Here is a 17,450-nt window from a genome sequence, read left to right as displayed (position 1 = left end):
AGAGTGTACGAGTAAATAATCACACTAATTACCGAGTATTGGTAATCACAACCAACAAAGTTAATTTTGATTGAATTGCATCCACTATTGTAGTATTACATGATGCATGCATAATACTAGCATAATAAAACAAAATATGTCGTAATTTACAGAGGCGTAACCATTAGCGATTATACTTCTTGCTATTACTCAGAGTTGCCAACCTTAAAACAGTTAACCTCGTTCTAATAAATATAAATGTGAGAAATTTTCTCTCAACACAATTTATGTTTTAAACCTCATATACAAACTTGTACAAGAATAGAAATGTACCTGTATTGAATACCGAAAAACGTAGAATTCTCGTAAGGTTAAACTGAATCTTATATAGTACTTGCAATGTGTGGATTAGAAATCGTTTTATTAGGATAGATATTATCATCTCTAGTTTTCATTCATAGTATTACATGTGTATAAACAAGTTGTCATTATATTTTTATCTGTCCTCCTAAATACATGTTATCTATTGCTATTCATTTATCTGGATAAACACTTTAAAAAAATTCAAGTCATCTTCCGTCAAACTAAACTAGTCTGTCTGATCTGTGGTCAAATTCTATAGTGCTTGTCTTGTACATATTTTTACTTTTCCGCCAAAGTACAGAGTCATTCTAGATTTGCCAAAATGGCAGAGGGCCAAGAAGAACCTAAAAAAATTACAATTACAGTGAGAACTCCAAAAGAGAAACAACAAGTGGAAATAGAAGAAGATGCAGACATAAAAAAGGCGAGTACTTTGTTGGTAGAAATATTGCCCATGGCGTAATAACACAGATATTGCACACGCAATCAGTGACGACATTTGTTTAATGAATAGGCAACTTAATCTATAATTAAATTGCATTCTTTTAGTTAAAAGATGTACTGTCACCAAAATTCAATGCTGAACCGGAGCAACTGTGCCTCATCTTTGCCGGAAAGATAATGAATGATGCCGACACTTTGAAACAGCATAACATCAAGGATGGATTGACAGTTCACCTTGTTATCAAGACGCCTCCCAGGCCGGAGCCAGAAGGTGCAGCCCGGCGCCCACCAGGTTAGTCTACCTGTAAAAAAATGTTACATGGCAATAGAAACCTCCAGATGTTAATTATCAAGCATTGAGTTCAGTTTATTCCATTAGTAGTTGAATTGCTTTATAAGTATTACAAAAATTGTATATTGAATTTAATTTTCTTTCCATAAATTGCATTAAAGTGTGATATAATAATGTTTTCAGCTGATATTGGTGCTACACCTTTTGGACTGAATTCATTAGGTGGACTTGCTGGTCTAGAAAGTCTGGGCCTTGGTCAAAGTACATTTATGGATTTGCAGGTATATCAGAATTATTTTTGTTTTGTATTTTTAATTATTATTTCGGTGGTTGGAGCTGGAGGTGTATTAGGTAGTAGGAATTATCTGTTATCATTACGTTTACAGTTTTGTAGAATTAATTTGTTTGTTTAAAGTGGTTAAGACTTCTATGATAATTGCTTGTTATTGTATATTGATGATGATTGCATTATGTTGTTGAGATTTAGATCTTTGATTGAGAGAACTACTTAAATCAATCACTGTTTTAAATAATTTATTATACAAAATTGTATGTTTATTTTTATTAATTACACAAATATTCCCTTAGAAGTAATGACTTTATTAAAAACATAAAACAACCAGTTTTATATTAATATGATCTGTTATTTGTATAAAAAGGATTAGATATATATATCCATTTGAATAGAAATCATACATTTATTTGACTTCCGAGTGCTATAACCACAGGAATTATCACTTTCGGTAACAGTATTTAATTGTTTTCATTTATTAAATGACATTTTAAAAATTTTGAGAGAAAAGTAGATGAATATATTTATTATATAATAATTTATAATGAATACATTTATTTTCAAAGGTCCATTGTCTATAGTATTTAGGGATGTGCAATAAAAAAATCTGTCATGCATTCTATTCAAATCATATTATATTAAATAGACAATCCCAATCTATTCCATATAATATGACAATAATAAGTAATAATTACAATTACTATTGATATTTTTCAAATCATGATTAATGTATTATTTATGCTTCAATGTTATTATATTTATTATTCATCATTATTATTAAATAAGTTGAAATAGTATCATTTAATAATATTTACTTCATATCTCAAACTATGATTGTGTTTTGTCAGTCATATTAAGGTTTAATCAAATTAGTGAAACAAAACATTAAATAGATAAAGAATGATTTATTTTTGTGATGTAATGGGGTTTAGTCATCACTACACACAGTGTAGTGTGACAGTCTATGGTTGAGTCAATGATTTGTTTACCTTTTACCTTTAATAATCAATGTGGATGTTTATTATATAAATTTATAATTTTAGGCCCGTATGCAACAAGAGATTTTGTCAAACCCAGATATGTTGCGGCAAGTTCTAGACAACCCTTTAGTGCAGCAAATGATGAATGATCCTGAAAACATGAGATCACTGATCACATCCAATCCACAAATGCAGGATCTCATGGCTGTAAGTCAATATTCTATTATTGTATTGTATAAGTAACAAATTGTGTTTAATTTTGACCCAGTCATTTCTATATGTAGTTAGAAAATATTTTTGAAAGATATTGATAACATAAATAATGTTTTTCACCATAATATTGTAGGGCCATATACACAGTGCTGTACCATTATAGCACATGATACTAAAATGAAAATAATGACTTAGTATACATTAAACATAGACAACTAATAGATAAAAAGTTTAACAGTTGATAAAATCAGAATTTTGAAAGAATGAGGGGCAAAAAAGATTTTATAGTAGATAAATATCATTTTTAAGAACAGTGCTGTTTCATTAGTGGCATTATTTGTATTGATATAATGTGAGTGAAATCATAGTCTACTTCTGTCTTGTACATTAATGTTATTTAATAGTAATTATGCACATTAACAGAGGAATCCTGAGATAAGTCATATGTTAAACAACCCAGAGCTGTTGCGTCAAACTATGGAACTGGCACGGAATCCTGCTATGTTACAAGAATTAATGCGGTCTCATGACCGTGCATTGTCTAATCTGGAAAGCATACCTGGTAAATAACAATATTTTTTCCTGCTTTACAATTGTATACAGTAGGATTATATTAATTTCAAACATAAAGTATTAAATTACATTGCTTTGAATACTATCCAACACATGAAATGAATTAATCATATTATGTCTTCATTAGGAGAACAGAAAAGCATAGGGGATTGTTTGAGATGTATTATCTACACATAATTCCGAATCATATATAATTATTTACACAAAATCTGTTCATTAATATCTGATAGTCAACATAATAATCACCATAATTTTTTTAAGAGAATAATGTGGAATTATTGTTATATAGATAATGCATCTTGAAATTATATTCATATTTTATTATCATTTGAATAATGATAATAATCAAAGTATTTGTTTTCAGGTGGTTACAATGCTCTGCAGAGAATGTATAGAGATATTCAAGAGCCTATGTTAAATGTTGCTAGTAGCATGGCAGGAAATCCATTTTCTGGACTGGTGGATAATTCAGGTGAGACCTGTTTTTATCATTAGTTAATGAAATTAGAATACAATTTTTTTTCTCAACAAATTATCTAACTTTTTTATTATCACTGAATTCAATAATATGTGTACAACATTAATATACATACATATAAATGTGGTTACTCCATTTAATGATAATGTATGAATTTTTGGTGCTTATGGTGACATCAGTACAGTTTGATTTGATTCAAATTTATTCAATATAAATTTAACTTGATAGATGGTACTAATCCGCAACAAGGAGCAGAAAACCGTCAACCTCTGCCCAACCCATGGCAGCGCGGCGGTGGCGGAGGCGGTGGAGCGGCGGGGGCTGCAACCCCGGGCGCTGGTACTGGCGCGGGCGCCGGCGCCGGCCCAGGCCTCATCAACACGCCCGGCATGCAGTCGCTGCTGCAGCAGATGTCGGAGAACCCGCGCCTCGTCCAGTCCATGCTCTCCGCGCCCTACACCAATGATATGCTACAAGCCCTCTCTGCCAACCCAGATATGGCTGCACAGCTTATTAATCAAGTTAGTCTTTTTACAATCTATTCTACAATGTTCTATATTTTAGAGACTAATCCTACAATCGATTGTATTTTATATTCCAACAGAATCCAATGTTTGCAAACAATCCCCAACTGCAAGATCAAATTCGTACAATGATGCCGCAAATGCTCACCCAGCTACAGAATCCTGAGATGCAACAGATGATGTCGAACCCACAGGTAAACTTAGTTTCCTTTCTCCTTAAAGTTGGTAAATACTTAATTAGTTATAAATATGTGCCAAAATTGTTTAATAAAAACATAATGACTGATGTGGGATGATTTTACCGTATTTAGGTTTTTTTTCTTGTATTGGTGCAGCCTCCTGTGCTAATGATATACCTTGACAGGGCACTAGTGGAGGATAATAAGATGAGTATGAGGTCAGGTTACTTAGCCTATCACGGCACAATTACCACGAATTTAACATATGGTTTCCAAGGGAACTGCGTATAGGTCAATCTGAGGGTCAACAGGGCAGTTTATTTACAATTCTTTGTGCCCCATTTTCAGGCTTTGAACGCGCTGCTGCAAATTCAACAAGGCATGGAGCAGCTGCGCGCGGCCGCCCCGAGTTTGGTGCCCAACCTGGGACTGGGCGTGGGCGCGGCCGCCGCCACCCCCACCACGCCTGCCGCCCCCGCCGCGCCCACCACCGGGACGCCACCCGCGCAGAACGCTAGGCAGCAACCCAACCCGGAATTGTTCACACAGGTTTGTAAATACATACTAAACGTACTATAGTACATATTTTTCTTTTTAATGATAATGGAATGAGGCTCCCGCTTGTGGTTAAGTTTTAGGTTGGCCAGGCACCAGTGGTGGATGATAAAATGAGCATGATATCATGTTAGTTAGCCCATTTGGGTAATTCTTGTATCGCGATTTGTGGATTTGGGGAACAGTAGTGTATGGATAAAATTTAGATAGATAGTTGAAGACAGAGATAATTTCATTCTTGCTCTATTTCTTAAACAAAATATAAAACAACAAGCTTATCACAGAAATATATTTCTTCCAGTCGTTTTAGATAAAAATTTATATCTCATAAAGATGAGTATAGCATTTCAATCCGCGGCTTGATAAAATCATAAATTTATAGTTTACTATGTTTTTACAATAATATTCTTCATATTAATAGTTATCTGCATTGTACTAAAAATACCAGGTTTATACGTAATATAACTTTATAGATATATGTTTTCATAAATAAAGTGTGCGTATTATTATTCAGTGTGATTAAAGCACGATGCGGATTATAGCTGACAGTTTTGCATATTGCGCTGTAAATATAATCTAATAAGCATAATGCGCGCTCAAATTTAAATATAGGAAAAAAATATCAATTATCATCTTCCACAATGCCGACGTATTATTATACTTATTTATTTCATCATCATCATCTGCTTCTTCCTTATCCCATTTATTTGGGGTCGGCGTAATATGTTTTTCTCTTCCATTCATCTCTGTTCGTAGTCATTCCGTTATTTTCTCACCATATCATCTTTCACACATTCCATCCATCTCTTTTTCGGTCTTCCTCTACCCTTATAACCATCCACATTCATATGTAACACCGTCCTTAGGATATGATTATTATACTTATTTATTTATATTATTATAATTGTAGTTTAAATTAAGTCTTATATAATATTTATGTTTGTCTGAGAATATTATATTATTAATATATATAATTCATATATTTATGTATGTGTATTTATTCTTATAGTTATTAACATATATACAATAATATCTCAATGTTTCCTTTTTTTATCGTACACATGTATGACTGGATCTGGATCATTCATCATGCTACGAGTATCCTACAAAATTTTCTAGATTTGCTGGAAGAAATCTCTGTTTAGAGATAATTTATCATATTACCATGTATGGGTACAATAAATACCACCAGCATGTGCCGTGGCGCCATGAAAAATTGGCGAAAATCCTACTTGCGAAATTTTTTATAGTACCGACACTTTTTAGCTACTGACACGGCAATTTCAGGGTATAACAGCCTCTTGTGTCGCCAGCTGCACGTGCTGTTTTGTTTGATATTTACTGTAGGCACTATCAAAGTACGGCAATACAGTACAAATGAACCTTTTTCATATATCCTTTTTAAGCTTATAATGTAAAGCGGAAATGAAATAAAGAAATGACAAGACAGTATTAGAGATCCTGTTTTATAGTCGTAAGTGTAAATTAAGTTTGCAATAATTTAGGCACATACTTAGAGCTAAGTATTCTGAATTTCAGTTACTAGCATTAATAGTTTTTGAAAGGTAAAGCTGAGAATGACTGGATGAAGTCGCGTAATAAGTACTCTGTTTTACCTTGTTGGATTAGATGTTTTGATTACTAAACAAATTTGTATTTAGGGTTTCCTCCTTTTATTTTTATTTGTATTTAAGCCACTATGTATTTCTAGTTATAAACATAATTTTCATTTTTATGCAGTTCATGCAGCGAATGGTGGCAGCGATGGCGAACAATCAAAACAACTCGTCCCAGCCGCCCGAACAACGCTATTCTCAACAGCTGGAACAGCTAGCTGCTATGGGTTTCCTCAACCGTGAAGCAAATTTGCAAGGTATGCTTACAGTACAATATATATAATCCTAGTACTATATTTTAATGCTATAGTTTGTAATAGACATGACAAATTTTGATGTTGAGATGTATGTATGTCACTTGTTCATATAGTTAGATAGGAATGTCCTATAGAAGGATCACAGATGGATGAACCATAAAATATATTAGTACAAAGGATGCTGTATGTTCAACACATATAAGGAAACCTACAGGTTATTGTTATGTAGTATAATAATGTTGTACCATATTAATAATAATGTTGTACTTATTCAGGAAGATTCTAATGAATGTTGTAATATCATTACTTATAAGGTTTTTATAAATCAGTATTTTCTTTCTAGCACTGATCGCGACTTTCGGCGATGTAAATGCGGCAGTAGAGAGGCTACTGGCGCTGGGCCAATTGTCCATGAGCTAACACTCGGGCGCCTCATAATGCGCGTCCCCATACCACGGCTACAACTTGCTTACGACACCTAACCTGTACTGTAACATGCAGCCATGTTCCTATCTAAACAAACATTAATTTCTTATTTATATATGAGATTATAATAAATATATACTTTATGAATGAGCATTTCAAGTTGAACTCAACAAAATTCATTGGTATCTAATTTCAAAATTTTGTTAAAAATATGCACTAAACTCAAAAGTGATGGGTTGATTAAGCACTTATAGTATTGGTTTATTTATTAAGGAACGGATTTGCAATAGAATTTTAGTTTGTTGAATATATAATTAATATACAATTGTATCATTTGTGTATTGATTTGTTTTGAGTAATAAATAATAACTAATAATTATAAAAATATTTATTACATCAGGAAGATTTGTTTTTATAGAGAGTACTCTATATAAAAACTGAAATATATCTGGTTAAGTAAATATTTTTATATTGACATTAATGAAAGTTTAAGTTCATACTAAAAAAGACGTTATGTTATGTAAGTAAGGATCAATTCGAAAATTATGTTTTGGGACCGTAATAATTACTGTATTAAAGGTCAGATACGACTTGCTACTTCGTAATTAATGAACGTAAGTTTTCACATATTATTTGTATGTATAATGTTCGGGTAGTTATAAATCGATATGGCGTCCTAAGCCTCATTATTTATGTAATGTGGTGTTTAGATCACATTAGTGGCGGACTATTCCGGCTGTGGTTATCCCTAACTGTTAATATAAGTTTATGTACTGCATTAAATTTAAATAGGGGCCCACAAATAATTATTCCTACAGTCCCTTTAAACGAGGCAATATTCTAATAGGAAAGGTCTAAAATGTATGAGTATGAATAAGTTTAACATATACCTTATATTATTACCAGCTTCTCAATTATGCTTTGCCTATAGGTCAAGTCATAATTTGGAAATCAATATCTGTGGATAATCTAGCAAAGATTTACAGAAAACTCATTTAGTGGACCCCTAACTATTAACAGTACTTTAGTCCGCCTGTGGTCCACAGAGAAATAATTTTGTTAAAGAATTCATGCCACGTTAATTAATTTATTGTCATTGCACTGTGTTAAACCTTATCGTTTATAGTTGGCAGTCACTATGTTTCGGTACAGCTATTCTAAGCTGTGTTTATTATTTCAAGTTACAAAACTTGTGTTAGTTATGACTTTATATACACAATATATTCCATTATAGTTTATATATAATAATACTATCTATATTAGAAAATTAAATCAATAGTCATTGTAAACGATGTTAGCAATTAGAATTCGTAAATTAGTATCACTGACACTTGTTTATGTCAATAAAATTAAATAAATATTAAATAAACTACTATGTAGCTACAATATTCATGTAGCTATGTTACAATCCCAAAGTGGGTGAGTAGCCAAACTACAGAATTCAGATTCTAAATGCCTATACTGTGACCATCTACAAAATAACTTAGGCAATTTATACAAGTGTATGCACTTTACGAATAAATTTCATTCCTTCTTTTAGGTTACTATAGAATGTGAAAATGTTTAAATTTATTTTATAGCAATATTATTTTAAAGTATAATTGGGCATAAAATCACCTTGTGTATTTACTACATTCTTTAATGAATTTTTGTATTTATCTTGTTTACAAGATGAATACCATAAATGTTATAGTTATTATTTGCATAAAATATATTAAGATATGGAAGTGCGTTCTACGTAATGACCAAAATGAGTCCTAACATATTATACTTTATTTCACAAAGGTTTGTAACAACGACAATGGCGTAGAAGTTACGCGATTGTTGTAATAATAATAATGTATCAGATTAATTATTATAATGTTACTTATTCCCAGACCCTTTTTTTTAATTTTTCCGTATGAATAAACTGATAGACTGTTTTCGGAAATGCATTTCATTGTATTTTTTTAAGATCGCAAACACATCTGGGGAACGAAAAGCCCGCTTTACACGAATAGTGGGATTTACGTTGTATAACCCGCCGAATTTATTAGGTTTCGCACACTGAAAGCATATACTAATATACTGGTATATTTACATATTAATACCTTGTTAAATTAAAAACTTGTTAATACCTTGCTTTTTCATATTGTTCAATATTTTGAATAATTTTACTATATTTATACATATGATTAGGGAAAATCACGTTTATTTTTACTTATTACACATTTATTTTTATTGAATACCCGACATTTCAGAAGCCATGATCACGGGTAAACTGAAGAGCAGTGGGTAGATGGTAAATAGAATCCCTTACAGAAATTTTTGTTTCACTGGATTCCAGTCATCCAGTGATAAATTTAATTAAACAAAAACAAAAATCGCGATCAGACAATGTATTAAGTGTACGTGTAATAGTATCTGTTAGTATAGTTTGCCGAGATAAGTATCGAGTTAGTTTCAGTGGTAGCGATTAACGAAGACGTGTAAAGGTAGATGAATATGTCTGCCCATAAAAGATTTTATTTACCATATATGCGTTACTTTTCAGTTTACCTGTTGTTGTGGCAGTTAGAACACTGAAATATCGAAAACTCAATATTAATATATAAAAAGTGGTAAGATCCCGTGATTTCCTAATAGTACGAATAAATTATGACAGCATCAAATTTAAAACAGTATTTCAGGATATTAGATTAGAATCGGTGTATATGTTCTATTGATGTTACATATTTATGTTATGTATATGTTGCTTTGCAACATCATTTAGCATTTATTTTTTCAATTAATTATAAATGATCAACATCAACATTATGTTATATACGCCTACATTTTCTTGTATATTGCGTGTTTATTAAACAACTGAATGACATTGTAATCGGCTTATTTCTTTCAATATTTTAATCAATCGGTTCTTATCAATATTTTAATAACTACGTTAGCAACATCTTCATTTTCTTAACTTGTGATTTAATGATATAATAAATAATAGCTATATATGGAACAACAAACTTAGACAACAACAATTGTAATCTCTTAGTTAGTTATTTAATTTAATTGCCAATTAAATTGATCATTTACATGAAGGCAAATTTGTTGACAGAATTAGACATTTGTCATTACCTAGGACAGCATTTAACAAATAAACGTTAAGTACTGCAGCATCTAATAGTCAGTAAAACGCACTTACATTATCATTATTATACTGGTTTTAAGTTGTGGTGGTAAAAATATTTGAATGTATAACTTGTTTGTAGTTTATTGTAGTGGTTTTATAGTGAATTCATTAAATTTAAGTTGTAAAATATCGTGGACTGCTGTTGCTCAGCTTCGTAGAGAAGTTTGTTGAAATTGCCCAGAAATGAAAAATATTTTCAAGCATTGTTTGTTGTATTTATTTTCATATTAAAATTCTAGAGGAATGCCTATATTTAAGGAATCCCCACATTGGGTTTGTCTATACTTTCTTTTTATATATATCTACCTAAGTAATTTCATTTAAAAAAAGAATACACGTAATATTTGTAAAAATTGAAAAGCGTGTACTCTGTGATGTATTCTAGACTGCTAGAATTGTCTTGAAACGAATGAATCTGGGTGAGGCATTGAAATGTGACCGAATGCAATTATTATAAATAAATAAATACAAATTATATTATTGTTTTATTTGTAAGTGCAGAAACTTAGCAATCGCCATATAATTTTAGACCTGCATGTACCAGAATTTTGGCTACAGTAAATTTTATTCATATGATTCCGAGCTTAATATATTGTAAAAAAAAAGTAAGAAGCGATTTCCTATTATCGAATGCGTGGATAAATCTCACCCGTGGCCCGCGTATTAGTATTAACAGGGTTTCCAATCCCAGAAATTTTCTCTCGTACAAAGAAGCTAAAAAATCTCGTAACTTGGCTCAGATTCCTCGTAAATAAACTTATTTTTAGAAAATGTTTGAGATTAAGTAATGTCGACAAATGTAACAGAACCATGACAGAACATGATAAGTATTGAATCCATTTTTTACTTTACACTTAATATTCTCAAAAGTATTATTATTAGTTTTATTACGTGTACCCCATTGCTAACAATATACCATGTCAGCTTAACCTCCACGCGGTTCCCCTTAGAACCATTATAAGTTCCTGGTGAATTTGGTACTAACTGATAACTAATTAAACCGACTTCATGCATGCTTATTCCATCAGCCTCCATGCATCGCTAGCGTATATCGTGTGCGTAAGCAGACTTATGTTCCAATAACTACAGGGTCAAAACGTTACATGCAAAAGAAAATTGTATTAGATATAAATTTCCGTAGATTTAAATATTGTATTTGTAACAAGGATCGTACAACTGAGAATAACAAGGTTAGCATCCCGTATCCAATAACCATTATTACTTTGTTAGGTTTGCAACCCTGACAAATGTAACCTAAACAGATTCTTGTTCTTAGGAACTTGGTAGTGATATCAGTTAGGGATGCGATGTCATAAATGGGAAAAAATATCGACATATCCGTTATATTTCGGCAAACAGTTGTAAATGTGATCTGTATTTGTATAATTTATTAATTGAAGGGGAAATCAGATCTATAGAGACAATAATTTTTTTTTATTTTTAAAAATAATATGAATAATCTCTGGTCAGTTTGTGGTTATATACTAATTGTAATCGTATACAAATAGCAATAGATTTGAATTAATATCATTTTAAATTAAAAAGAAGTGCAATATGAATAATATTCATTCAAGTCTGTTACAAAAAAATGTACTAGTTTTAGTTTAGTACGAAATTCTTGAGTAAATAGCTACAATTTTGAATAATTATTATTATTCAAAATTCATGTCGTTGATAAGAAATCTCGTACACGAAATTTCCTAATAATGATAAGGCAGCTCATGATATCTGCTTTGTTTTGATCATTGTAATATATATTTATATTTCCTATAGATGTGTTATATGAGGAACATTAAAATTTTCAATAGTTATAATTATAATTCAATGATATCTCGAAAAGAATATATCGATATATCGATAAAATAATAGTCAATAGTCAAACCCAAATTCAGTCAAATCATTGAGCTGCTGAAAATTAGAGAATAGTATGAAAATATTAAAAATTAAAATAACCTAATACAATACCTTTGCAATAAAGGTACAAAACTATTGACTGTGTGTTTTTTTTACAAATGTGTTACATAACCAACATTGCAGTTTGTGAGGCAAACCAAGTGCCACATTATATTTATTATACATCATGGTTTGAATACATAATATATTTCAAGTAAACGACCATAACACTTGGACAATACGAAACGGTAACAGTAATTTACAGTCCTCTCTAATTAATTAAAAATATAAATCCAATACTATTAATATTATTCTTGTATTTCAGATGAACATGTATTCTCCACGCCAAAAGATATTATGGTTTGCGTTTAGTTCAAGAATTGTTGTGATATTTTTACAAGCAATTTCAAATTTTATAATACCGGACCATGACGCCAATGTTTTTATAAGCCCAGTAGATCCATCATTGCGCCAAACATATGCAGATGTTGCAGTGAACAATTTGTTAGGTGGTATGAAAAGATGGGATGCACAATACTTTATACATATAGCACAATATGGATACACTTATGAAAATTGCTTAGCCTTTTATCCATTGTTTCCCATGGTTGTAAGATATGTAGCCTATGGACTATGTAGTTTATTGGGAACACTGTTAAATTTTCATAGTGCATTGTTAATATCTGCAACAATCATCAATGTATTAATGTTTATTAAATCTGCTGATGTATTACATAGACTGAGCTTAAGGGTTACAAGAAGTGAGTGTAAGGCTTACAAATGTGCAATACTATATTGTGTTAATCCTGCAAGTATATTCTTTACAGCACCTTATTCAGAGACATTATTTGCTTGGATGTCATTTTATACAATGTTAAAATGTACAGAAAATGAAACTTTGAGGTTTGCTAATATTGACATAACAAGTGGAATGCCTGCTGGATTTTCATTGATAACTAGATCTAATGGTTCTGTAAACATAGGTTTTATTCTATATACTAGCTTCAAAAATGTAATAGAAAGGACTTTACCTGAAATTGTGTACAAATACAAGACATTAAAACATAGAATTATAATTCCAGTCTTGTTGTTGCCTCTGTTCACATCAAGTGTTGCACTTTTTTTGGTTTTAATAATAACTTTCATCCCATTTCTGTTAGTGCAAACTTATAATTATTTTAAATTTTGTATACTCAATGATCATAATTTACCAGAATTTCTGTCTAACACTGAATATGTTTTGCCAGGTAGTGCTGAAAGCCCTTGGTGCAATAGCACCATACCCCTATCATATTCATATATACAGAGTCATTACTGGGATGTAGGATTTTTTAAGTATTATAAATTAAAACAAATTCCAAATTTCATACTTGCTTCTCCTTGCATTTTTTTAATATTGTACCATTGTATAAGTTATATTAATAGTAATTTTAAATTATGCCTTCGACTTGGAATAAAATCTAATGTATTTGGATATTCAAACAAAATGCCTTATAGGCAAAAGCAATATTCTAAAGGATTTGGGGCCAATGATCCTTCAATGTTTGTATATATAGTGCATGTAATGTTTTTAACAATATTCTGCATAATTTTTGTACATATACAAGTGTCAACAAGACTTTTGGCATCTGCCAGCCCTGTGCTGTACTGGATATGCTCTAGTAGAATGAATGTAGGACCTACTCCAACTTCAGACCAAAATACTATTAATGAGCATTTTCGTCGTATTGGTATTGGGAAAAGAATACCCTCCCATCATTTATCAATAGCCAATTTAGAAGGTGTTGACAATATGTATAGTAAATGGAAAACATTTGTAATATCACGAAGGATGCCTGATTTTCATTCCAGGTTAATTCAGTATTATTTTATAGGATATTTCATAATAGGTACTATATTTTATTCGAATTTTTATCCATGGACTTAAATACTTTATCTTAAACAGGACATATCAGAGAACGTATCAAATTCATTTATTAAATATATCTCCATTAATTAAGTGTTATCACTTGTAATATTCTAACATATCAGATGACGCATTTAAAGATTAATATTATTTTACGCAATAGTGCTGATATAATATATTACAGAGTTATTTTATTTCTGCAGTACTGAGGTTAATTAAAATTACTAGTTAGTATTTATCTTTATACAATATAGCGAAATAGATAGACATACCTATTTATGTCCTAGACTTTTTAAATCTTTCTATAGTATTGCTATTTTTAAGATTTCGGATCATTCCTTAATAAAAGTATTATATAATAAGACTAATATAATTATATATTTAATGTTATTATGTCTTTAAATATTTAGGACTTGACTTTTCTGCTTAAACTTAATAAAGTATGGGGCCTTTCAAAGTTATCGTAGGTACATATAGTCCATTTATATATAGCACCATTTAGTTAAAGAAATTCATTGCCTTTATATAATATTAAGACGATTAACAAAACTGAACTGCGATTTATTCTAGTCATTTATTTACAAATATACCAAATGGCATTTCTTTAAGTAATAATATTAGGTATATAATTATCACAAAATAGTCATAAGTTAGCGAAAGCCGAGTCCAGACGTGTGTAAATAGTAATGAATGTAAGGAAATAATAGTGTATTGTATTTTTTTATGGATGATACGCACATAACGCGCGAATAATGTAGCACAGTCTGCGCATGCAATGTTTGGCAGGCTGGCAAGGCATCCGTGAAGAGTAATAATATACTAGTATGAGCATGAAGTCAGATTAGTAATCGTGATGAACACTAGTAATTAACTATGGTGGTTTTAAGGGGACCGTGTAGACTTTGTATTCAAACTTGCTAGGAATCACTATTGCTAAAACGTATAATTTACATTACGTTATACACACATCTGGACATTTATATTTATAGCTGTGCTGTAAGTAATTATTTAGCTGGAATTGACTTATTTGTTTATGAAATTAGGTTGGCTGGCTTTGGGTCCAATTAACAGTGGCCAGTTACCAAATATTTTTTTAATATAATTTATTTTTGTTAAATAATTTGATTGCAATTACCTTAATAATTTAGTAATGAGTGAGTTTTTTTCTGCATTGTAAGGTAAATATTATCATTGTAGCGTATATGAGAAGTGAAAACTGGTTTATAAGAACAACTTGGAAAGACTTATCAAGCCCTGTCGTAGAGTATTGACTTTTTCGCTTATAAACAATCATAATAATTGTTTGTGATTTTTTATGTATAACTTGTAACGTATTTAAACTTAAAAAAAGAAAGAAGTTGGACTAATTTAATTATGTTTAATGAAGTTTTATTCTGAAAACTATTACATTCAAAGAGTTGTGGTGGGAAAACTTAAGATACTTATGGGTAGTTTCAGGTACGCGATTGCGACAGAAGGCTGCGACCACAAGTCATATACACCGCATACTGCCATAGGATTACACATTCAATGTAATCCTCTGTGCAACAAAGAATGTGAACCTCTGTGATAGAAAAAATTCAAAGCATTGAATACTTCTGTATGAAACGCTGTTCATATAGAAGTAGATACTTAAATGGGACAATGAGATAAATATGAATCGTGATCGCGTACCTTAACGTCATCATACAATTGATACATCTTAATGTGTTTCTGAAGATGCAAATGAAATTTCAAGATATACAATGCTGGGAAATATGGGCGCTAGCTAACATTTTATAAAATGAAGGACATATATAATTTTTAGATATCAGTAGTTAATGATCGAAAGGCAAATAGAAGTGTTTTGAAGTGACAATATGTGTTTACTTTTGTAATAAAAATTATAGAAAGTAAATAAAATTACATTCCGGAAAATTAATAAAGATAAGTGCAGCTTCTTTAAATTTACATTTACCACCGTCCATTATTTAAAAAAATAAATAGCAATAATTTCAATGTCAATTGGAAATAAATAGAACATGATTTCTCAATCATTTTGGCGAGTCGCACAATGTATTTTTTTATTTGGGGGCTTACAATAGCTACTTGTTTCATATATATCTATTTAGTTGAACTCTGGGCTAACTTTATGACGAAGTTAGTTATGCAAATGTTTTAATACTGCCTCTCGGTCTCGGCTTGGATAGCCATAATACAAACATTTGTGTTCAAGAATAGGTCTATGTCTGTTATTGTTCTGGATATTTTCTATGTATATTAAATATGTATTTGGAAATAAATTATGTATATCAATTGTTTAGTACTTGTACAAGCTATATTTAGATTGGTATGAGATGGTGCATTATGATACATTCAGGGTTTATTATGCTATAATAAAAGCGACCCTCCAATGGATCGCAACTCCCCGATTGAGGAAAAATGTGACATAATACAATGTAATAATAGAAATCTAACTTTAACGTTTTATCTCATATGTATATTTTTAATAATCACTTGTGCTTTTGCTTATATAAAATTTATAAAGTCTTATACTGTCATATTACTTTCTTTATCATACGTAATTTTCACATATTTAAAATATTATACGGTTGTGAAATAAAATTCTTAATTAGTAATTAGCAGTGCAAAAATGTCTCAATTATTTGATCTACTTCTATTGAATTAAACCAAAATTAAGTTATTACATTTTTTTATTAAAGTATATTACATTCCTTTATATACCTAGACACGAAAGAATTTTTAAACTTATAACCATAGAATACTTCATACATTCGGACATTTCAACCAGCATGACATCATAAGATAAAATCGGTTTATTAAAAAATAAGTTTTGTATATGTTAACAATATATAGCCTATCTCACTCTGAAATAATATGCCTTTCAAATACTGAAAGAATTTTCTCTCTAATACAGGACACCGTTTCACTTATTATTTATTAAATTTCGCAATACATACAACAATACCACAATACACTACAAAACACTGAAAATATAAATAAAAATTCTATAGAAAAGTCTTCCAACAATGAAGTTGACAAGTGTTAATTTTATGCTTTCTATATAATTTGTTCTATGAAATAACAGAAATGGCATGTTTACACCATTAATGTAGTAGCAAATTTATAAACACGTATATAATTCATCATTCCACATATTACGATTCAGATATATACATTTGCACTGTTTATCTAATTCTTCACATAGAAGTTTTTCGTATCTTAGCCGCGTACTTATTCGAAACTAATCATTAAGTTCCAAGAACATATTGATCCTCATTGATAAAGTATTTATAAAATATCACACTGAGGAAGATTCT

At 30.6% G+C, this 17,450-nt stretch overlaps 2 protein-coding genes across 2 annotated transcripts; both read left to right on the top strand.

Annotated features, from left to right (window-relative positions):
- The first annotated feature begins 555 nt into the window (after positions 1-555).
- Positions 556-9,249, top strand: LOC131843272 (ubiquilin-1). The gene is made up of 11 exons (XM_059191904.1): positions 556-766; positions 892-1,078; positions 1,262-1,359; positions 2,414-2,557; positions 2,987-3,125; positions 3,501-3,608; positions 3,843-4,135; positions 4,219-4,332; positions 4,666-4,866; positions 6,613-6,745; positions 7,089-9,249. The coding sequence occupies exons 1-11, from the start codon at positions 665-667 to the stop codon at positions 7,163-7,165; spliced, it is 1,596 nt and encodes a 531-aa protein (XP_059047887.1). The 5' UTR covers positions 556-664; the 3' UTR covers positions 7,166-9,249.
- Positions 9,250-12,231: 2,982 nt separating this feature from the next.
- On the top strand, positions 12,232-14,493 carry LOC131843266 (GPI mannosyltransferase 2). The gene is made up of 2 exons (XM_059191896.1): positions 12,232-12,472; positions 12,550-14,493. The coding sequence occupies exon 2, from the start codon at positions 12,550-12,552 to the stop codon at positions 14,149-14,151; it is 1,602 nt and encodes a 533-aa protein (XP_059047879.1). The 5' UTR covers positions 12,232-12,472; the 3' UTR covers positions 14,152-14,493.
- The last annotated feature ends 2,957 nt before the right edge of the window (positions 14,494-17,450 follow it).

Source organism: Achroia grisella, unplaced genomic scaffold, assembly GCF_030625045.1.
Source record: "Achroia grisella isolate CSIRO2021 unplaced genomic scaffold, CSIRO_AGI_Agris_v1 utg2946, whole genome shotgun sequence".
Classification (NCBI taxonomy): Eukaryota; Metazoa; Arthropoda; class Insecta; order Lepidoptera; family Pyralidae; genus Achroia; species Achroia grisella.
The sequence above is the reverse complement of the archived record's forward strand: the minus strand, read 5'-3'. Positions and strand labels throughout refer to the sequence as shown.